Source organism: Canis lupus, chromosome 4 (assembly GCF_011100685.1).
Source record: "Canis lupus familiaris isolate Mischka breed German Shepherd chromosome 4, alternate assembly UU_Cfam_GSD_1.0, whole genome shotgun sequence".
NCBI lineage: Eukaryota > Metazoa > Chordata > Mammalia > Carnivora > Canidae > Canis > Canis lupus.
The window spans coordinates 67590740-67615075 of NC_049225.1; the positions used below are offsets into that span (position 1 = coordinate 67590740).

The 24336-nt window shown below is 42.1% G+C and overlaps 1 protein-coding gene and 1 long non-coding RNA gene across 15 annotated transcripts in view; one reads left to right on the top strand and one right to left on the bottom strand.

Moving 5' to 3' along the window:
• NIM1K (NIM1 serine/threonine protein kinase) overlaps nt 1-24336 on the bottom strand; it is a 63723-nt gene that overhangs the window by 10201 nt on the left and 29186 nt on the right. For 6 of the 14 annotated variants that reach the window (XM_038535177.1, XM_038535176.1, XM_038535180.1 and 3 more), the window contains exon 2: nt 5509-6526. In XM_038535177.1, coding sequence (XP_038391105.1) covers nt 5509-5800 — 292 coding nt within the window. In that variant the 5' untranslated portion in view covers nt 5801-6526. Of the gene's footprint in view, nt 1-1857; nt 2014-2108; nt 2491-2598; nt 2745-4354; nt 4371-5508; nt 6527-6905; nt 7187-13657; nt 13768-20088; nt 20399-24336 lie in introns of those variants that run through there. The other 8 variants (XM_038535186.1, XM_038535187.1, XM_038535188.1 and 5 more) reach the window with 8 other exon arrangements.
• LOC119874752 lies at nt 1633-14401 on the top strand. The gene is made up of 2 exons (XR_005358505.1): nt 1633-2055; nt 13251-14401. It is a non-coding gene; the product is annotated as an uncharacterized LOC119874752 (long non-coding RNA).

The following is a 24336-nucleotide window of genomic DNA, read 5'->3' on the forward strand; positions in this document are numbered from 1 at the left end:
TTCCAGGGCCAATACCGGCGCACTCTCTCCCTAGGCTGGCCGTCCCCTCTGCTCAGCCACCTCTCCCCTACATCTGCAGCCAATGACTTTTTTCTTTCAGGTCAGCGATCACCCTCCAGGAAAGATGCTCTCTCTGAAAAAAAAAAGAAAGAGCTGAAATCAAGAGTTTGATGCTTAACAACCTGATCCACCCAGGTGACCCTCTGTCACTTCTTTAGTTGAGATGGACATCATCATTCATCTGGACCTGAGACTAACATTTTTTCTGGCTTCTCTGACTTTTGCCACTCCTCAACTTCAATTTGCTTTCCTCACTGAACGCTGATCATATTAATCACTTGTATTAATTGCCTGCTAAAAGTTCCTCAGTGACTCCCCAATACCTAAATGACAAACCCCAAAGTGCAAGAAGACTCTTCATGATCTAGGCCCTGCTTACATCACCCTCTGGGTCCCCGTGGTTTGGTTTCTTTTGAATCTCCAAATACTCCCCTCACTGGCTCATACCTCCATGCACTTCATATATCTCAGGACCTACCACCAGGCCGTCCTGCTACATGACCCTCTCCTGCTGCCCTCAGGCACAGCACGGCACACCCTTTGGCCTTACTCTGCAGCAACACTTACCAATCGCATCCTGTCTCCACTACCTACCGCCAGTTCCTAACAGGTTGGAGCTGTATCACATTCATCTCTTTAAGGCCCAAAACAAAATGTGGGCACAGGAGAGGTAATTATATTTTTTAAAAAAGGAAGGTGTGTGGGGTGGGCGGGGGGACATGATGAACTGATGCATAAATAAATTGGGAAAAAAGAAAGGCTCTAGAAATGTGAGACTAGGGTGACAGGAAGACCAGGGAAGAACAGGTCAGGGAGGGCAGCAACAGAGGAAGGAATGGGCACCTCGTGGCCACATTTACTTTTGTTTGTGAAAGCAGATGGAACATAAAATATTCAGAAGCTGAGTGCATCATGTCTTTTGTGAAATTTCTAATCAGCTTAAAAGGGGACTCATAGCTGTCCTATCAGCTTGCAAGGCCCAGGGGAATCTGAGCTGTTAGCTATAAAAATAAACTCCAGCCAACAGAGGCCTCTCCTGGAGTCTTCTTTCTAGAGATGCATCCATAACAGCTGGTGCCCTTTTAAAACTACGTCCTAATTGCTGCTCCTGGCACCCAAACCCTCTGCTTTCCTGGGAATCCCTCCATTGTCTCATCTAGATAGTCCACATTTCCTAGAAAGCCTGATGACAATTCTGGGCTGTTTGGCTTTTGTACAGGAACCACATTTATACAATTGTCATCCATGTTACACAATCTGATATGGCCGGGCAGTGGGACAACTGTTTGGAATGCCCAGCGTGGCTTTCTAAGCCACCCACTGATGAATCTCCTCTTTCAGAGGTAAAGAGTTTGGAGGTATGTGGCAGCTAACTTTCTATTCCATTTAGCTCGGGGTGGCCAAGTCCTCCAGTCCCTAAGAGATTCTACTTCCTGGTACCCGAGCCACCCTTTTCTTTCCTGAGCCCTCACACCTGTTGGCATCTGGGCTCCCTGCTCCCCCATTCCACCCCCTTTTTCAGCTGCCTTCATTGTCACCTTCCTGCTCCCTCCTAACTATGGGGCTCACTGAGGGCAGAACCATAGAAGAGAGGTGGGGTGAGGCTCTAGGATCAGGCCACTATGGGATGGGCCTACAAGTGAGGTCTAGGATTCACTTTTAGGTTGCTCAGTGACCTGCCATTAGCATTTTCTGTTGCTTAACTTTGCTGGTTGAACTGCCTTTCTCACTGCCTGTGCTTTGGGCCTTCCTCTCTCTTGTGTACATATGTCCCACAGCCAGAGGGTAACACCGAACCTTTGACAGCAGGGCTACACTGCAGCGGGTCGGCAGTGAGGAGAGCATGTTGCTGAGGCCACTGAGGCACCCAACTGGCACAGCAGACAAATGGCATGTTCTCTGGAACTCAAGGAACTGGAATCAGTTAATTTTGCCATACGGGAGATGAGAAGCCTGTGACATTCGAGAAGGAAATCACATGAATCGAAGTCATGGGTGAGTCATCTTTCTCCTGCCCTCCTCACTGCACAGCCTGACTCCAGACTCACTTTCTTGCTTCTGGCCTGTGCTGATTTCTCTACTCTGCTGGTTATTATCTCGAGGGCAGATGTGTCCGTCGATTTGCTGTGTTCTCTATCCTCCCCTCTCAGAGACACTAGTTAGGACCTCAGGCTCTGCTGACACGGTTGTGGGATGCGAGACCCTAGAGGCCGCAGCTGACTTGACTTGGGGGTGCCCTTGAGCTCCGCGGTGGCCTGTCCTCGGTTGGCTAGGGAGCAATCACATTCTCTCTCTTTAAAATGTGAGCTGGTGCAGAATGACACTAGGGGATGGAGAGGGGTAACAATGCTGGGAGACCATAGAGATGGGGGACTGGCAACCACCATTCTTCGCCGTGAGTCCTCTGATAACTTTGCAGAGGAAGCCACTCTGCGGAAAGAAGTATGAAGAACACTTTCATCAAGGGAAGTAGAAATGAGAAACCGTGAGGCCCCAGATAAAAAGAGGAGATGGAGAGGGTCATATCTCGAAACTCACTTGCTTCCCTGCTGTGGGTGCCCAGGGTTCCCCTGCCCATGATTCACCCCTTTCCACGTGAGCTCATTTGAGTAGGCTTCTGTTCCGCGAACCCAATGCTGTGTGACTCAGGAGGCCCAAAGAACCCAGACTTCTTTGACATCAGGCTAGAAGGAGCATTTAATGAATACTTACTGTGTGCTCTGTCTAGGCACATGGTAGACATTTGTTATATTTTTAAATTTTATTCATGAAGAAATTGAGGCACAGAATGATAAAGTAACTTGTTCAGGGTCACACAGCTAGAGTTGGAAAGACTAGGAATTCCCCCCAGGTCTCACGGATTCCAGAGCTAGTGTCTTCCCACAGTATTTATCGCATGACCGTCTGCTACTTAGAGAACAGCTCTCACCGAGCCAGTGGGCCGGAGAAGGCCCGAGACCGCGGGCTGCCCCATGAAGCCGTGCTGCCTCCCGAAATTGGGAGGACTGGATGAAGTCGGTGTTTCCCAAAGTGGAGCCTGCACCATTCATGGGGCGCCGACTGATTTTCCTGCAGAGAAACTGCCTTAAATAGCACTGAATCACAGCCCAGGAACAATCATTCCTGTTTGAGTTATTCTTTAATTCTCCCAAGTAAGGCAAAGAGAAAGTCTCAGACTGGTTGTTGGAGTGTTTTACTCTCTATTACTTGGCGATCTTCCTTGAGAACTTTTTGAAAGTTGCTAAGTGAGTAAATTTGAAAAGTTCTCACCATACGCACAAGAATTTATATAAAAATTTATATAAAAAATAATAAAAAATTAAGTGTCCATTATATGTTTTTACCATTACCTTCTATTCATAGCAAGTGACACTAGTTTTCATTATTTAAATAATACATTTCCTTTTTTTTCTAAAGACTATTCTTTTAAAAAAAAAGACTATTCTTAAAAAAAAAAAAAAGATTATTTATTTGAGAGAGAGTGAGAGAGCACAAGCGAGGGAGAAGGAGAAGCAGGCTCCCCGCCAGGCAGGGGGCCCCACATGGGGGTCAATCCAAGCACCCTGGGATCATGACCTGAGTTGAAGGCAGATGCTTAACCGACTGAGCCACCTAGGTGCCCTACATTTCCTTTTGAAGTAAATTTATTTAAGTAAAAAACAAAACAAGTTGTACCAATGAGTGTGCCATGTACTTTGTGTATGTTAATTCTGATTTTCCAACAATTTTAAGAGAAGAATCCTCTCTATTTTATGGCTGAGGCAACTAGGGGCCAAAGAAGTGCCTCGTAAAGGACTGATCCAGGACCTGAAGCAAATGTGCCCGATCCCAAAGTGCCTGTTCTCTCCACTGCCCCACGCATGCTGCCTCCTCACCCTTGGAATCTAACACCTGAACCCACACTCAGGAAACAGCTCACGTTGGCCTTTTGGTTGGACTCTGGCCTCGTGGGCTCTCTGCTGCGCTGGACATGCTCTTGTTTCTGAGCACCTCTCTTGGGTTTGTCTTTCCCCACCTTGTCCTCTTTCTCCCTAATCACGTCTTCTATCTCAGGTTCTGAACCTTCCTCTCCCTGTGTCTTACACCTTGGTCTTTCATTCTTGCTCTGGCACCACCAAAAGGCAACACGTGTCCCAATTAGATTCAGGTCACAGCACTCAATCTACTTTTGTGGGTAAAGTCAGCACTTGTCACTGGCCGCATTGTGTGAGTCGGGGTGCGGAGGCTCACAGAAGTACTGGCATGTAGTGGGCTGAGTACGGTGAGTGGCTGAGATGTGAGCATGTGGACCCACCTGGACACTTGGTCTCCGAGTAAGATGGATGGAGACTTGGAGCTCCAGTGACTTGGGAGTATGAGTGCCTCCGTGTATGTATATGTGGGTGCTTTTTATGTAGGGGCCAGATATTGGGTTGGGCCTGAGGGTTAGAGAAGAAAAGAAAACAAAAGGCAACTCTAATATAAGAAAAGAGCAGCACTGAGATATGGTAGCAGGTGAGAAATGTCAGTACAGGTGAGAAATATACTCGCCAGGACAGGGAGGAGTCTGTGGGCCTTAGGAAGTTGGTAAATGATACCAAGTTGCAAGTGGTCTTTTCCTGCCTTCCGCCTCCCTTCTTACAATCTCCAGGCTTCAGCTAAGTTACAGGTGGCACAGGGAAGTGCCCTCACTGGGCTGGGACAGCAAAGGGCAGCTGGGCGCTCTGCATCGGTCCTCCCTGAGGCCAGAGCGGTGGGCTTTGCTGGTCTGGGGTCCAGAGCGTCCGGAGCCAAGCCAGCGTGGTCTCTGGTAGAGAGCAAAGAGTCAAGCAACCGTGAGAAGTAGTAGTACGGAGTAGACCGGAGCAGAGAAGTCCTGAGATCAAAAGCCATTTCCCCAAATATAGCAGGAGGAGCAGCCTTGGATGAGGAGGGGAGCCTGAACTCTGCTATATCCCCTCATAATAGTGACCTGGGAGGTCTCCTGTGTATCAGTACTGACACATGCACATGCACACACACACACACAGACAGACACATAGACACACAGACACAGATGCACATACACAGAAGTTACAAATAAGGACTTGGAAGATGAGTTGCCTCGAACCAAGCCACACTCCACTCCACTTCTCCAAGGCCTAACTGGAGAGGACAGGGCCCCTTCAACGTTGAGTGAATTCATCTACACCATAAGCAAGAGAACGTTTAGAGTGAAAATCTTTCGAGATTGAACTGCTGAAACCATATTTAATTTCTTTGGATCTCAGGTTCCCTCTCTGGTAATGGAAATAAAAATACTGACCTCACAGGTTCCCGAGAACACTAACCGAGGTCAGGATGGAAGGTGTGTGGCACAGCGCTGGCGTCCCATGGGGCCTCCTTCACCCACTGCCCTGGCCCTGGCCTCCTAACCCTTTCCCCTTGTCCCAGTGCCACAGGAGGGGATCCTGGAAGCTCAGCGCCTACCTTTGGTTAGGGAGTGAATCCCCAGCTTGACCTGGGAGAAGTTCCCACTTCCAATTTCTCCTCGGATTCGGTAGAAGCCGATCCGTTTCCCCAGCGTGATCTCTCTCACCACCTTCTCGTCTTGGGCCATGTCCTGCGTCAGCTTCTCGAAGGGCGTCAGCTGGCGGGGCTGCCCCTCGCCGTCCTCCTTGCTGCCCTCCGTCTGACAGCCGCTCTCCACGCTCTCCCGCCGGTCCCACCTGGCATAGTGGGGGGTCACCAGGCCGCCTCCATTCGCGTACACTGCAGTCATCGTCCACGCGGGCTCACATGTCCGGCCCGGCCAGAGGCACCGATGGGAAGGCAGGCAGGGTGCGGGGCGGTGCAAAGGGCCCAGGGGTGGGAGGCGGGAGTTTGGGCCTGCGGGAGCCCCGGGAGCGGGACAGGTGGCCCGCGGAGCCAGGGGGCCCCCCCGGTGGCTTCAGTAGGAGGAGGGCAGAGGCCAACAGGCCGGCAGGGCCTGCGCAGCCAAGCCAAGAGCTGCCCCCATCACTCGGGACATTTCACACTTGCCTTCACGGCGCACTTCCCAGCTCTCCCCGTCCAGGCGCGCTCACAGCCAGTTACCATAACCACTTCCCTGCTCAGCCTCCAGGAGCCCTCTGGCCACCCATGCGGTCTGATGCTCTGTGGTGGGCGGCTGGTCCCAGGACAAAGGCTCCAGTTTGCTATTTCCTTTGATGGCTGGAGGATCTTTCACACTGGCCTGTGAGAGCCCCTCGGAGGCCCCCGGGGCCCTGCCGCTGGCCTTCTGCTCTGACCTCCTGCATTTTGCACTTCTGCTGGCGAGTAGCAGGGCCCCAGGGACCCAATGATCTGGACCCCAGGAAAAGAAGAAACTTGCAAATCAGCCTTCTGGTCACAAGGGCTGCCCGAGAAGGATTAAGTCCCTGCAATGTCACTTTAGCCGGCCTTTATTTAGATGAGCCTTCCTCTAAGCCGTGAGCTGTCTCAAAAATTTGGCAGGTGCTGATTCATCCTAAGAAGAGAGAATAAGAAAATTTATTAGCCTATGCTAATGTACTGCACAGGATTTACAACGAACATGAAACTGCCTTGTAAGCATTGATCTAAAAAAAAGCACCACACAAATTTCAGTTGTGACTATCAGTGGTAAATGCTTGATTGTATATGATTTAGTAGGAAGAAAGTGAACATACACTCACTCCTCGATCTACATTTTAGAAAAGCCCTCACAGCCTGTTAATATTTTTAGCCATACTATTTTTCTGTTTCTTGACATTAAGGAAAATATACATATTGCCTTTAATTGCTTTAAAGCCAGACTTTTAAAATAATAATACAGTACTAATGATGATAAAGATTTCCTATTAATATCAGTTTTCCAAAATCCTTACATTGATTCAAATAACAATGTATTCTATTTCCTGTTACACTGTATGTTCTTGCACAATTTTTCTGATAATGGTTGTTCCCACTCTTTATGTGCCATTCCATGATAAAGGCTAATTTTTCTCCCAGGCTTATTTTCTATGTATTTCTGATCGGGTATTTGCCTCCAGGCCAGTCAGCTCATTCTGAAGGTGCAGAAGCCAAGGGTAATGTTGCAGGAGGGCTAAGTCTGTGGCCTCTGCAGTAAAGCAATACGGTCCAGCATAAACATCTTCAGGACTTTTCCTCCTGCAACGTACAGTAAGAAATAATCACTTTCTCAATTCCCACAGCATGTTGTGCATTTTCCATCTCCGTGAAAGTGGGCACTGGGTTTAATTCATCTGTATGTCTTGTTCCCTTCCTCACTCCCTCAGCACAGAACACAATGTCCTACCTAAAGAGTGTTGAATTTGATTTTTGGATTTGAGAGTTCTGAACCAAAACCTGTGTGAACATGAGAGATTGCTTTGGAAATGTGAATTCTTTTTTTTTTTTTTTTAAGATTTTATTTATTCATGAGACAGAGAGAGAGAGAGAGAGGCAGAGACATAGGCAGAGGGAGAAGCAGGCTCCATGCGAGGAACCCCACGCGGGACTCAATCCCTGGCTCTGGATCATGACCTGAGCCAAAGGCAGATGCTCAACTACTGAGCCACCCGGGTGCCCCAGAAATGTGAATTCTGATTCTGTTTGATGATATCACATTATTACAATTAAGTACAGAGATGTTTCTATTATTATGCTATGTGTGGGGTTGCCAAATAAAGATAAAGATGGGAAAGTAAACTGCCGCCCAGCTCTGTTCCTCTTTTTGGACAGTGAGGAAGCTGGAAGATCAGGGATAAAGGCGTAAAAGGGGCCAGGCATTAGTAACCACACACATCTCTAGGTTATAGTCTGATTAGGATGTTTTATTATTTTTTTAAAGACTTTATTTATTTATTCAACAGAGAGAGCAGGTGCTACCACGAGCAGGGGGACAGGTATGAGGGAGAGGGAAAAGAAGGCTCTCTGCCAAGCAGGTAGCCTAACATGGGGCTCGGGGCTTGATCCCTGCACCCTGGGATCATGACCTCAGCAGAAGGCAGATGCTTAACCAACTGAGCCACCCTGGTGCCCCTGGTGAAGACGTTTTAAAAGATGTCTTTAAGATAAAAGATCTTTAATTAGGTTGAAGAAAATCTAGTCACTGGTTCTTTAGCTTTCTGGGGTCACATACTCTTTTGAGATTCTTGGGGAATCTATGACCCTATTCCCCAGAAATAAAAAGCATGCGCACACAATTTGCATCCAATTTTAAGGGGCTAACGGACCCTTTGAAACCCGACCTCAGAGTAAGAATCTCTATGAAGATCAAGTGGCACTAGGTCTCCTCAGATCCCTGGCAGAAAGTTACCACACAGATGAGAAGAGGAGTGGCATTAATTATAATTTGGAAATTATAATTCTTTAGCTTTACCTATATAAAGAGAGTAAAGACTTTAGACAGGAAAGCAGTGCTGGCCATCTCATGTTCCAGCAGGCTGTATGAAGAACTTCTTGGCTCTGTGTCCTTCCTGGGCCTTTCACACAACTCTGGGCATGCCTGTCTCGCTCGGGGTGCCTCACCACTGCACCATCTCTGCACCTCACCTACTTGTACCCCAGCTAGACAAGCACCTGGAGAGCCAGGACCTGTACCTTATCCCTCTATCTCCCAGAGCTCAGCATATTGCCTGCCACTTATCTATCTGATAAACGCTTGATGAAGAAGGAATGAATTAATATACCAATTTATCAACTGTCGCATTTGGGTATGATTTAGTAGAGGTAATTTTTTTTTAAAGATTTTATTTATTTATTCATGAGAGACAGAGAGAGGCAGAGACACAGGCAGAGGGAGAAGCAGGCTCCACGTAGGGAGCCTGACGTGAGACTCGATCCTGGGTCTCCAGGATCAGGCCCTGGGCTGCAGGCGGCGCTAAACCGCTGTGCCACAGGGGCTGCCCTGCTCTCTGACTTCTCATGCTTGGTCAGGACTTTCTGCTTTTCTGGTTCCCCCATTCTCCTGATTTGGGCTCTGTTTCTTGAACTCCATTCAGGCCAGGGATTTACAATTGGGTTTTGACTCGCTACCTTGATTAACTTCAGGTGCCCCCAGGAATTCCTCCCTTCTTTCTTCCTAATACAGGATTAGGCACAATTATCAAGTGTCAGGCTTTATCTTGCACTATATACCCTCTACCTGCAAATTAAATTTCTTGCACAATGGCCTTGAAACCAATTGTCTTGCCTTAGTGGCTAGGGAGATAGTTAATCTTCTGTTTAGATCAGATAAAGGAGTTTTGGCAATTTTGAAAACGTTGAAGTGGGTTTGTATTGAGGATGAACTCCAACTTGTTGAAACAGGTAGCAAGCCAACTGGAAAATTTGAACCCCTAACTCATCCTACTCCAAAATAAGTTCCAAATAGGTCACTTGAGCAAATGTAAAACAAATGAAACCATAATATACTAGAAAAAAAAAAAGAAATTTTTTTATGATTTCAGAGAAGGCCATAAAAGAAAACATTAAATTTGACTACATAAAATGATAACTGTTTGCCAAAAGGTATCATAAACAAATAAAGCAAATTATTATTATTATTTAAGTAGGTGCCATGCTAGGCATGGAGCCCAATGTGAGGATCGAACTCATGACCCTGAGATCAAGACCTGAGCTGAAATTAAGAGTCAGACGCTTAATTGATGAGCCACCCAGGCGCCCCAAATAAAGCAAATTAAATGATAAACCGGTAGGAAAAGCTTTCCAACACATGATAGACAAAGATCTAATTTTTAGATAAGTGATTTTTGCAAATTGATTAGAAAAATAAAGTATCTCCAAAGAAAAAAAATGATAACATGAGCAGACATTTCACAAAAAATACAAATGGCTCTATAATATAGAAAAAGATGTTCAACCCCACTTACAACCAAAGAAATGCACATGAAACTACACTGAAATTAGATTTTTTACCAATAAACTTGGAAACTACAAAGAAGTTTTAAATAATGCACTAGTAAATCTTAAAAAAAAAAAAAAAAAAAGCATTAAAACAGGGATGCCTGGGTGGCTGTGTGGTTGAGCCTCTGCCTTTGGCTCAGGGCATGATCCCACATCTGGCTCCCTGCAAGGAGCCTGTTTCTCCTTCTGCCTATGTCTCTGCCTCTCTCCGTGTGCCTCTCATGAATAAATAAATAAAACCTTAAAAATAAAAGAAACATTGATAATGCACTGGTGAGAGAGGGTCTGGGGAAACAGGAACTGTCATTATTGCTACTGAGATTATAAATTGGTACAAGTGCTTGGAGGACAATTTGGCTGTAACTAGTAAAGCGCATGCATACATACTCTTTGCCTCAGTGATTCCACTTCTGAGGTTAACTCATGCACACTGCATAAAAATATACCTATTTCTAATATGAGGATCGTTAGATTGATATTCATTAATGCATTGCTTTGCAGCAAAAACTAGAAATTTTTTATGTGGCTATCAAGAGGGAACTGGTTAAATAAATGATAATATGTACATAATGGATTACTATGCACTTTTGAAAAAGAATGAGTTACAATATCCAACATATATGGCTAAGAGATTGGAAGAGTGTATATAAATGTGGTATCAGGAGTGTAAGAGAGGAGGGCATCCCTAAAGAATTGACAATAATTACTGTATCTGGGGGGGAAAGAATTGGACTGGGGATCAAAGTGACAGAAAAGTGTACTTTTCACTATTTACTCTTTTAACTGATGTACATTTTTTCCATGTGCATGTATTTACACTTAGAAAATCAAAAATATGTAATGTGTTGCAATCTTACACAATAATCTTGCTCTATTGGATTGCTTGTAAAGTCAAAACATAATTAGGAATTCTGACTAAATACTGAAAAATTTATACTTTCATTTATTTCTACTTCCTTCCAAAAATCCACAATAGGAATAGTAGGAAAAAGGGTATAAACTCACAAAAACAAAGAGAATAAAAGAAAGGAGAGCAGCCCAGTGAAATGTCAACATGTTTCTGCAGGCTTGGAAAACAAATTGAGGAGAATGAGTAACTTGGCAAAGACGGTGACAAAAACTGCAACATCTGAATGCTCAAAACACTTCAAACTATGAGAGACCAAGTACCTCCATGTATGGAGGGATGAAGCAGACCAAAATACAACAGGAATTGTTTGAAATATGGAGCGGTAAGAGCAGGAGCCCCTTCTCAAAGCCAGGTGGTTACTTTCTCCTCCCACTCACAGGGCCCAGGACAGAGGGTTTGGTCGGACTCTGGGTTCTGGGATCCCTCCTTCCCTTTTCTCTGTACCCCTGCACTCTGAGTTTTTAGAATGGAGGGAAATAAGTATATAATCTTCAGGCAGGGGATTCCTCTTTTTTTTTTTTTTTCCCTATTGTTTTTTATTAAGTAAAAACTATCCCCATTGTGGGGCTGAACTCAGGACTTTGAGATCTAGAGTCACATGTTCTACTGACTGAGCCAGCTGGGTGCCCTGGATTCCTCTTTTGGATAAACCTAATAGCTCTCAAGAGAAAAGATCTCCGGAAACCAGTATTTGCAGATTCTTCAACACAAAGGCCCCAGGTGTGGGGTTCACTTGCAGCCAGGGGGCTTCCAATCAGATTCTAGTGCCTCCTGCTTTGAATGAATGTCCAATTGAGAAGCACCACCTGAGGAAAGGTTCCAAAATGAAAGAAACCGCACTCAATCAAAACAACCACTGAGAAGAACTTGAATGAAACAGCAAGCAAGGCAGGAAGCAGAAGACTGAAGAAATGATATTGCATCTATAGAAACAAGGACAAAATGCTAAAACAAACACACACAAACCCTCAGAGAACCAAAAAGAGCTCTTTTCTAAAGTGAAATTAAATCATTTGATTGAACATTTGTAAAAAAAAAAAAAAAAAAAGAAAAGAAAAAAATCTAGAAGACATGAACAATAGAGGAAAAAAGGAAGAAAATTAGCTGATCAACTCAGGAAGTCCAACATCTAATTATTAGAATTTCTAGAGTCACACTATTGTGTCCCCAGTAAAATGAGACATGGTTCCTATTTAGATTCCTATTGTACTTGAATTTCCAACAAAAAAATTTTTTTAAAGATTTTATTTATCCATGCATGAGAGACACACACAGAGAGAGAGGCAGAGACACAGGCAGAGGGAGAAGCAGGCTCCATGCAGGGAGCCCGACATAGGACTCCATCCTGGGTCTCCAGGATTCCACTGTTGGCCTAAGGCAGCGCTAAACCGCTGAGCCACCGGGACTGCCCTGAATTTCCAACAAATTTCAAAAGTAGTAATGATTCTCAGTCCAATAGAATAAAAAAAATAGAAGAAAAAAATTAATGGAAAGATAAATCCCATTTGGGTATGTGTATAATGAATACTGTTTGCATTCGTAATCTTTTCCCCTAAGACTTTTCTTAGATGTTTGGAAATAGATGTCCTGATTACAGGTTGTGGGGTTGCTATAAATAGCTTCTATCTAGATTACTTTCTAGTAGTGTCCCCGAAACATCAAGTTACATCATGCAAATGATGGAAATGATGACATACCTAATTGCAGATGAAATCCCCCTTTTCTCAGAGACATTTGTTGGGGGTTTTACTTTTTGCCCTTTTGATTTTGTAAATGAGAGCTTAGAAACCCAACCAGCCAAAAACATGGAGTCACATCAGTATAGATCAAAGCTTCTGGAGGAGGCAGGACCATCCTTAATTATTAGCTTACTGTTGCTGAATAGCAATGCATTAAATAAGATGAAAGAAAACAGAACTTCCTTAAGTAATTCATTCTCTTGACTTGCAACCCACTGTGAAGAAGAGTATATCAAAGAAAACCATCTGGCCTTTATTCTCTTTGTCTGAGTTTAAATTACAAAATTTCTGAGCAAGGCTTTCAGACAACCTTTTCACTGGCTGGCAAGGGCAGGCAGGCACTGGTTTGCTTAGAGGAAAAGCTGGGTTGTCTGTGTGGCAACGAGATGCAATGATAGACAAATCCCATGTAATTCTTTCTCAGGCATGGTGCACCCTCAGGGAGAATCTTTAACAAATAGGCTTCATTTAAAAATATATTTTACCACTTAAAATCATTTGCACCGTCTTAGCTTTTGGCCTTAGCTCTTTATTTCTCAACACACATCAAGATCTCCATGGGGGGCAGTTGGGAAATTTTGAAGCAAGTGGAAAATCAAGGAGAACTGGGTGTGCCCTAGCAATGAATAGAGGGCTGTTCTTAACACTATCTCTCACTCTGCTTGACCTTACAGGCTACTTTTCTGGCCACTCAGCTTCGGTGTCCCCCAATCCACTTATAACCACCATCCATGGCCAATCCACCCAGTCTGATGACTTATTACATCAGCTCTTCCCACATGGAGTTCAACTTCCCTTGAGGTTTCCTCAGCCATCAAGGTCAACTTCAGCCATCAAGGTCACAAACTCAAATTTACCTAGAGGGCCACGCAGGTGTTCTATGAGGCTCAGTGCATTGCCCATACCTTGCTTAATGCCCATCCCAAGCATGAGGAAGAAGCCCACACTCAGTTCCGGCCAGAGTAGCCACATTAGAATGCAGGCTTATTTCTGTCTGGCCTTTGTTTAAAAACAGCTGGAAATCAAGTTTTTGGTGAACTCTCTCAACTTTTAAATGGTAGATTAAAGATTTAAAAAATACCGTGTGGCCAAGTGAAACTGAACCATCAGGCCAGATTTGGCATTCAGGTTGCCAATTTACAGAGTCGGCTCCAGGTTTTCTAGGAATATCTCCTGAAGAAAAGGGGAGGGTCATCCAGAGGTCCACAGTCGAGGTCACCTGGGAGAGGCACATGTGATACCACTCAGCTATCTGCATTCGTACCTTATAGTCTTGTGATATTTAAAGCACACACTCATGCACATGCACGAGTCTGTGTTTTGTTCATTTGCTTGTTCAATTCAGTGTTTATGAAACACGGTCTGTGTTTTGTTCATTTGCTTGTTCAATTCAGTGTTTATGAAGCTTATTTAACCATCTAATTCATTCTCACAGCATATCTGTCATTGGCATTTTTCTTACAACTCTGACCTCAGAGTTAGACAAAGCTATAAAATACTCAACTGTCTATTAAATATCTGTAGGAGTTTGGGTCCCAAGAAGATTAGTGAAACTATTCAGTAGAGAATAGAAACAGATTAGTTGAGTTTAATCCACAAATGTGGCAGACTGGCTGGGAGATGCCTGCCTCTGTGACATCTAGAATGACATAGTAGCTACTTAGTGGTCAAGTATCTTTTAACCTTGGGAGGATTTATTGTCAAAACCAGAGATGTTTAGGAGACTTAAATCCCATAGTATTAATACTTTTGTTGTGATGATGTATGAAATTGGTATTTTATATACTTGTAAAGAAAAATTAACAGAATAAAGTGACAAAAAGTTTTGTGGTTCTAGTTTTACTTATTTATTTTCTTTAAAATATTTTATTTAGGGGGATCCCTGGGTGGCTCAGCAGTATAGTGCCTGCCCTCGGCCCAGGGTGTAATCCTGGAGTCCCAGGATCAAGTCCCGCATCAGGCTCCCTGCATGGAGCCTGCTTCTCCCTCTGCCTGTGTCTCTGCCTCTCTCTCTCTGTCTCTCATGAATAAATAAATAAATAAATAAATATTTAAAAAAATAAAAGATTTTATTTATGAGAGAGAGAGAGAGCACACACAAGCAGGTGGAGCAGCAGGCAGAGGGACAGGGAGAGGGAGAAGGAGGCTTCCCACTGAACAAGGAGCCCAATGCAGGGCTCAATCCCATAACCCTGGGATCATGACCTGAAGCAAAGGCAAATGCTTAACCAGCTGAGCCACCCAGGAACCCATGATTCTAATTTTAAATAAAGAATTGAAAAATTGGTTTACATTTGTGGTTTTGTGTTGAAATTTCATTGTTTATAAATAGCATAGGAATGTATTTAAGAAAAGTGTAAGGCTTACCCTGTTTATATGTATAAATTATATTTATAAAAATTACTAGTATTTTGGAAGTATTTTGTTAATGAAATAAAATACCTTATTTAAAAGGAAATGAAATAAATTAAATTATAGATGCAGTTTGAAATGTTTAAAGAGGTTTAAAGTTTTAAGTGGGAACAAACATTAATCTTTAAAAATGATTGTTAGAGGAGAAGCTGGACCACTTTCTTACACCATGTACAAAAATAAACTCAAAATAGATTAAAGACCTAAATGTAAGACCTGAAATCATAAAACTTCTAGAAGAAAACATAGGAGGTAGTTTCTTTGACATTGGCCTTAGCAACCTTTTTCTAAATATGTCTCCTGAGGCAAGAGAAACAAAAGCAAAAATAAACTGTTGGAACTACACCAAAATAAAAAGCATTTGCACAGTGAAAGAAACCATCAACAAAACAAAAAGTCAACTTACTGAATGAGAGAAGATACTCACAAATGATATAAATGATAAGGGGTTAATATCCAAAATATATAAAGAACTTCTACAATCCAACACGAAAGAAAAACAAATAATCTGATTAAAAATAGGCGGAGGACCTGAATAGACATTTTTCTATAGAAGACATACAGATGGCAAATAGACATACATGAAAAGATGCCCAAAATCATTAATCATTGGGGAAATGCAAATGAAAACCACAGTGAGCTATGATCTTACACCTATCAGAGTGGCTAAAATCAAAAGGACAAAAATAAGAAGTATTGGCGAGGACATGAAGAAAAAGGAACTCTTGTGCGCTGTTGGTAGGAGTATAAATTGGTGCAGCCACTGTGGAAAACAGTATGAGGCTCCTCTAAAAATAGAAATATTGTATGATCCAGTAATTCTACTGCTAGGCATTTACACAAAGGAAACAAAAACACTAATTCAAAAAGATATATGCATCTCCAATGTTTATTATATCATTATTTACAGTAGCCAAGATACGGAAGCAACCCAAGTGTCCACTGATAGATCAACATGTGGTGAATATACACAATTATTAAGCTATTGGGCACCTGGGTGGTCAGTGGTTGAGCCTTTGGCTCAGGTTGTGATCCTGGGTTCTGAGATTGAGTCCCACATCGGGCTCCCCGCAGAGAGCCTGCTTCTCCCTCTGCCTATGTCTCTGCCTCTCTCTCTGTATCTCTCATGAATAAATAAATAAAATGTTTTAAAAAATAAATTTAAGCCATAAAAATTACTAAGCTATAAAAAAGAATGAGATCTTGCCATTTGTAACAACATGGATGGATCCAGGGCAGCCCAGGTGGCTCAATGGTTTAGCGCTGCCTTCAGCCCAGGGTCTGATCCTAGAGACCCAGGATCAAGTCCCACGTCAGGCTTCCTGCATGGGGCCTGCTTCTCCCTCTGCCTGTGTCTCTGCCTCTTTCTCTCTCTGTCTCTAATAAATAAATAAAATCTTTAAAAAGAAAAAACCAAAACCATGGACGGATCCAGAGGGTATAATGAGAAGTGAAATAAGTCTGATGGAGAACAACAAATACCTTACAAGTTCACTTACATGTGGAATCCAAAACAAAACAAACAAAAAGTGGACACAGACCCAAAAATACAGAGAACAAGCTGATGGTTGCCAGAGGGGAGAGTGGTGGGGGGATGGGCAAAATGGATGAAAAGGAGTGGGAGATACAGGCTTCCAGATACAGAATAAATAAGTCACAAGGATAAAAGGTACAGCATAGGAAATATAGTCAGTGGGACGCCTGGGTGGCTCAGCGGTTAAGCGGCTGCCTTTGGCCCAGGGTGTGATCCTGGAGTCTCGGGATAGAGTCCCACACTGGGCTCCCTGCATGGAGCCTGTTTCTCTCCCTGCCTGTCTCTATGTCTCTGCCTCTCTCTCTGTGTCTCATGAATAAATAAGTAAATAAAATCTTAAAAAATAGGAAATACAGTCAATTGTATTGTCAAAATATATAGTGACAGATGGTAGCTACACTTGTGGTGACCATAACATAAGGCATAGGCTTATTGAATCACTATGTTGTACAACTGAGATTAATGTAACACTGTGTGTCAAGTATAAGTCAATTAAAAAAAAAAGATAAAGTTCCAGAAAAAATAATTGTTAAATGAAGTGATATGTCTGAGATGTGCTTCAAAGTAACCAGGAGTGGAGGGAATAGTAAAATTTAAATGAAACAAGTTTGGCAACGAATTGATCATTTTAAAAGCTGGGTGATGAGCACATGGAAGTTTATAACAGTCTTTGCACCATTTTTGTATCTGTTTAACATTTTCTATTGCTATTTTTAAAAAGATTGTTAAAACATACTAGGTCAAAAATATATATGTAATTTTAAAATGTTAGGTATTTTACAATAGGCAACAGTGACAAATGGGTAGATGAATGAATGACATGACATGACAGTCCTGTGATGTGGAGTATTGTCATTCCCTTTTCATAGATCAAAACAGAAACAAACAAAAAAAAAACTAAGCCTGACTAAAGTTAAGAGAGTTGCTTTTGCCAACAGACACATGAAAAGATGTTCCATATCCCCCATCATCAGAGAAATGCAAATCAAAACCACAGTGAGGTATCACCTCACACTCACACCTGTCGGAATGGCTAAAATCAGAAACACAAGAAACAACAAGTGAAGGATGTAGAGAAAAGGAACACTTGAGCGCTGTTGCGGGAATGCAAGCTGGGGCAGGCACTCTGGAAAACAGTATGGAGGCTCCTCAAAAAGCTAAAAATAGAACTACCCTACAATCCAGGAATTACAGTAGTGGGTATTTGTCCAAAAATATAAAAACACCAATTCAAAGGGACACATGCACACCATGTTTATTGCAGTATTAATTACAATAGCCAAACTATGGAAGCAGCCCAAGTGTCCATTGGTAGATGAATGGATAAAGAAGATGTGGATATAAATATCTATCTATATCTATATTTATATCTATATCTATGATGGAATGTTATTCAGCCATAAAAAAATAATGAAATCTTGCCATTTTCAATGACATGAGAAGCTAGAGAGCATAATGCTAAGCAAAATAAGTCAGAGAAAGACTACCCTCTGATTTCCCTTATATGTGGAATTTAAGAAACAAAACAAATAAGCAAAGAGGAAAAAAAAGAGAGGCAAACCAAGAAATAGGCCTTTTTTTTTTTTAAGATTTTATTTATTTATTTATTTGTCAGAGAGATAGAGAGAGAGCACAAGCAGGAGGAGTGGCAGGCAGAGGGAGAAGCAGGCTCCCTGCTGAGCAAGGAGCCTGACTTAGGACTCAGTCCAGGCTCCCGGGATCACAATCTGAGCTTAAGGCAGGTGTCCCCAAGGACCAGACTCTTGACTCCAGAGAACAAACCGGAGGGGAGGTGACCAGAGGGGAGGTGGGTGGGGGGTGGGAGAAATAGGGGAGGAGGATTAAAGAGTACACTTACCATGATGGAAGGAACAAAACAAAGTGATTTTAAAATGGAAATACGTATTTAAGTCAAAAGAAGAAAAAGAAAGAAAGAAGTTGTTTTGATGTCTTGACTATAAGCACCATGAGGGAGAAGACTGTGTACCTAAGCCTTGTAACATGTGGAATCAGGAATTTCAAACACATAAGGGAGAGAATGTTATTATGTTTCAGTCAGGACATAGCAGAAACCCAAGGCCTTCCCCATAAGGATTTTAATCTTATGTGTGATTAATCCATTTCCAAAACATAAATCTTCCCATCTCCTCTGAGGGAGTATGCTGGCATCTAAACAAATAAAGAAATGACATTAAGGTATAGGATGGAGAAGGAATAACATTAAGGTACAGAATGGAATCATGGATTGAATGATAAGCAGGTGGCCCTAAGCAGAAAAACAAAATGTATGCTTCATCTCTTCAAAAATAATGAATTTAGGAAACACAGTGTGGGAACATTTGTGTCTATTTGCAGCTCACCGTTTATTTTTAGGGGGCTAAAAATATTTGCAAGTCAAAACAGAAACTGCTCTTTTGCTGCCTTAGAACTTCAACTCTGATATAGCACGTTCACGAAGTAGAGAACCACGTTTGAGTGATGGCCTTAGAAGTTAGGAAAACATTGTCCTTTTCTATCTGAGCAGAACTCAAGAAAGCTAGCATGACCAGAGGCCAGAGGACTAGGATCTGGGAAAGGGAGAAACGTGTTCCAGAACAAAAGCTTTTACTTTTACCATATAAAAAGTTCAGGTGGATTTGATACCTTTATTAAGAGCCTCCCATATCTCAGCGATCCCGTCACACAGTATAAACAACAAATCTGAGAATTCGTAAATATTTACCTAGTAGTGTAGGTAAGCGAAGGTAAAGGTGACAGGGAACAGGAGAGAAGTTATCCAATATGAAAAAGTGAACCTGTGTCAGTGTACAATAGCAATCTGAACTAACAGAATAGAGAATTAAAAAAAAAATCTCACGGATTATGGAAATTTCCCATGTAATAGACATGCCATTTCCAATCACTGGCAAAATATAAATGATTCCATAATGTGATATTTGTAGAGACTGAGCCAGCAGGTGTCTCAGGTAGGCTATCGCTCTCCCAACACCCCAAATTCTCCCATTGGATTTCCCCATTCTCTGATATCTATATTTTCTTAAATTAACGTAAACTGTCATGCAAAAAAACCTCCACAATATTGCAATCCCAAGACCCATACATAGAGAAATTTGAGAGTCACTACTGGGTGTTTGGACACGCACATATGTATGGATAGATGTGTCCATTTGTGGATTCACTGGAAAAGGTCTGAAGAATACAGATTGAAGTAGTAGGTGACAACCCTGTAGGGGTGGAGGTGGGAAGAGGGTGATGCAGAATTGGGGGTAATAAAGAGGAGTATTGTAGAGGCTGTTATTTGTACCCCTTCTATTTTTTCTTTTCTTTCTTTCTTTTCTTTTCTTTCTTTTCTTTCTTTCTTTCTTTCTTTCTTTCTTTCTTTCTTTCTTTCTTTCTTTCTTCTTTCTTTCTCTATCTCTCTCTCTCCCTCCCTCCTTTCCTTTCCTTCCTTTCTACCTCCCTTCCTTCCTTCCTGTCTGTACTTTGTTATAGCACTGATTCTTAGCCCTGACCTGCATCAAAATCACCACAGAGCTCTTTTAAAATGCAGAAACCTAGGCTCCTACCTCCAAAGGTTGTGATTTCAGTGATCTTGGGAGAGGGCAGACTTTTTTGGTCTGTTTTTAAGTTTCCCAGGTGACTGTGTTGCATAACCAGATTTGAAAGCCATTATTCCACAACAAAGAAGTCTTATCTGGGCGTGCTGTTATCCTGCTAGTGTATTGCCCAGTCTCCCTTCTAGTTCGGTTCAGCCATGCACCTGAATTCTGGTCATGAGTTGTTGGCAAAAGGAAAAGGAAAGGAAAGAAGCGTGTCATCCTCCTCTTCTTTTTTCCCTTCTTCTTGTTGGCTGGAATACAGACATGGTGGTGTAGATGGAAACAGCCATCTTAGACCAAGATGGAAGCCATGGCCTGAGAATGGCAGAGCCACAAGAGGGGGGGGGAACCTGGGCCTCCCTCACTACAGAGCCACCGTATCAGCCCAGGGTCACTCACTTGTAGATTTGGTTGTGAGAGAATTAAGATTCTACCTTCTTTAAGCCTTCCTTAAGGTCATTGTTTTGACCTTTGTCAAAGCAACCTAATATTTTTACAACCTGATGTTATACAATATTTATAATGTTAAATGAGCTTGTTTCATTTCTTACTTCCTATGTTTCCATATCATTTGAATGTCTTGTAATGTATAATTATTTGAAAAATGTGATACCTATAGAGAGAAAGTACTTGGGTCAAGGAGAGAATAAAAATTGCAGAGACTTCAGATAACGGTTTCTGAGATCTTAAGATATTTTAAATTATTTATACCTTCAATACAAAGAAAATTCACAAATATTTATTGAGGACTGGTCATTTGAAAGAAATTAAAGTATGATATGAATAACTATGACATTGTTTTTAAAAGCACTGTAATTATTTAATTTACTTATAAGGAACAAATTAATTTCAACAAAACAATTATTCATATTTTTCAAGTGATAATGTTGAGTTTTTTTTTTAATTTTTGTTTATTTATTCATGAGAGACACACAGAGAGATGCAGAGACATAGGCAGAGGGAGAAGCAGGCTTCCCGTGGAGAGCCTGATGTGGAATTTGATCCCAGGACCCCAGGATCACAACCAGTACCGAAGGCAGATGCTCAACCATTAAGCCAGTCAGGTGCCCCCCAAGTGATATTGTTAATCGAAATTTCATTGGTTGAAGCTTTGTTTGTATTTAGTCAGTAACATTTGTTTTGCTTTATAGGTGTATACAGGCCAGAAGGAAGAAAACTTAGGATGAAATTGGGGTCTAGACTTTCCCACTAAATGCCTGTATGACCTTAAGCAAGTCCCTTCCCCTCTCTGGGCTTCAGTTTCTTTCCTGACAAGTGAGAGTGATGGACTCCGTGATGTCTACAGAATCATTCCCTAACCTAAGATTCTTGATTTTAACGATATAGGATGAATTCCAAAGCATCTGTGGAAAAAAACCCTCTTGAAGTCCAAGTGTCACATTGCCCCCTTCTGGACCTTTGTAACATTCACACGAATGAGATTAAAAACCCATAAGCCTATATGGACATGCTGAAATATTGTAACTCAACTGCTTTCCCCTCACAGTTTAGAAAGCCCGATGGGAAGGTTTTCCAATAGAAGTATTACCGGACAACCTAGGAAAGGAGAAAGGGGGATAATCTGTGCAAATAAAAGTTGAACCTTGACTTTTATCCTATACCACACACAAAAATGAATTTGAGATGGATCATTGACCTATACATAAAACCTAGGACAATGAAGTTTCTGGAAGTATACATAGAATATATCCAGGACCTGAAGTAGGGCAAGTTTTTTGGACTAGACACAAAAAAACACAAGCCATAAAAGAGAAAAAAATTGGCAAGTTTGACTTCATGAAAGTAAAAATTTCTGCATATCGAAAGATATGAAAACCAAAAGACAAATCACAGACTACACTGCAAATCGAGGGCTCTGAATAGTATCTGGCACACAATAAATGCTCAATTAAATATTTGTTGACCAAATGTATAAAAGACCTGCCTCTTTCCCATTACAACACACAGGTATCCTAATGGGTATGGCCAGCAGAGATGTCAACACTCTGACTGTTGAGGGGGCAGTGCTAATTAGAAGGAAAAACCTATTGCACTGGAGGTAAGAAAAGTATCAAGGTTTGTTAGTAGTAATAAAAGTCAAAGGTCAGCAAACTCAAGAGATTATCTACAGGTTACAAGGACTTATAGTTTATCAGACAAAATAAGGTGTGGAAAACTGGATAGCATTCATGTAAGTAAATTAACTAAAAATACAGGTGGAATTTCACCAAATGGAGCAGAAAGGCATATACCTCAATCTTCATTGCCTCTATGATGCCAATGATTCTATAATGAGAACCACAGATGCTGTAACTATCAAATGAAGGTAGAACTCCCAGTGTTTACCTAGAGGAGCTGGGAGGAGTTTTATCAGAAAAGATGGAGTCAGGAAGGGAAAAAATTAGTTAGGTAAAAAGGGTAGAATTGATCCTATATGCTTGAATGGGTTTTGGGCATGGTGTAGACCCAGGCTAACCAGACATTCCGGTTTCCTTAACTGTCCATGTAATTAATATTAGCTGCTTTTTCATTTTCAAAAGTGTCTTCATTTGCATGATATAGAATGTGATCATCCTACTTATGTCTGTTATCTCTTCCTCTTTGTTTTTTTTTCTTCTTCCCCTGGACAGTCCCTGAGGCTAAGAATAATGATACAGTTGCATACCCATTGTGTTGTTTTACTTGTTAGTGTCACTTCTTTCAAAGGAATCTCAGGGCAAATAAGAGTGAGTGCTCATTCTCCTGATGATCAACGTATGCCCAGGGTTGAGCAACTGTACGACGTGATGTTTAGACTGCTTCCCTGCTCCTTACTGTAGCCAGGTGAGCTGGGCAGTGGGAGTCTTCAATGTTATGATTTTGAATTAACATAGTTCTATTTTACTCCTAAAAGCACCAACTTTTTAATTAATATTTTAATCCACAATTTAATTTAAACCACAATGTATCAAAAATACTCTTTATTTTTAAATTTTTTAAAATTTTTATTTATTTATGATAGTCACACAGAGAGAGAGACAGAGAGAGAGAGAGAGGCAGAGACACAGGCAGAGGGAGAAGCAGGCTCCAGGCACCGGGAACCCAACGTGGGATTCGATCCCGGGTCTCCAGGATCACGCCCCGGGCCAAAGGCAGGCACTAAACCGCTGCGCCACCCAGGGATCCCAAAAAATACCCTTTAAATGGGGATCCCTGGGTGGCTCAGCAGTTTAGCGCCTGCCTTTGGCCCAGGGTGTGATCCTAGAGTCCTGGGATCCAGTCCCACATCCGACTCCTGCGTGGGACCTGCTTCTCCTTCTGCCTGTGTCTCCACCTCTCTCTCTCTCTCTCTCTGTCTCTGTCTCTAATGAATAAATGAATAAAATCTTTAAAAAAAAAAAAACTCTTTTAAAGACATGGAAACTGAGGCATGGAATGATCCAGTTATATGACTTGTTTGCAATCATTCAGGGTGAAATTATCTAGATGAGACTCCTCTTTATAATAAATTTTTTTTCAGTTTGCCCTCACCACATTTATTCATTAAACAAACACTTATTAAACATTTATTATGTGCCATCAACTTCCTCTCCACATGATGTATTTGTTCAGGACCCAAAGTGCTGGACATTCACTGGACATGCATGACCTAACACAGGCAATCTACTGATGAAAAAAGAACATCAGGTACTAATGTTCAGTGTTTGAAGTAAGTTCTCTGCTTCTACTAGAAAACTACTGAAAGGAGGGAACCTGCAGTTCTACAGTAAGAAAAATCTTACTCTTGAATTGTACTCCTGAATTGTACTTTAGGACTCCAAGCAATAGTGGGTTATGGAACACTTTGGTGGGGAGAGGGAGGAGGTTTTTGAATACAGTAATAGAAATAAATCATTCAGGGACGCCTGGGCAGCTCAGCAGTTGAACAACTGCTTTCAGCTCAGAGTGTGATCCCTCAGTCCTGGGATCGAGAGTCCCGCGCTGGGCCCCCTGCATGGAGCCTGCTTCTCCCTCTGCCTCTGTATCTGCTTCTCTCTCTGTGTGTCTCTCATGAATAAATCAATAAAATCTTAAAAAAAAAAAATCATTCAACCTTTCTACAGTATCTTTTTTTTTTTCTACGGTATCTTTCTGAAGATTTTTTTAAGCCTCAGAATCTTTCATGATGCTATTCTTTTACATGATAAAACCAACTGGGAACAGTCTTTAATTAGTGTTCTGAATGGCTTATACATT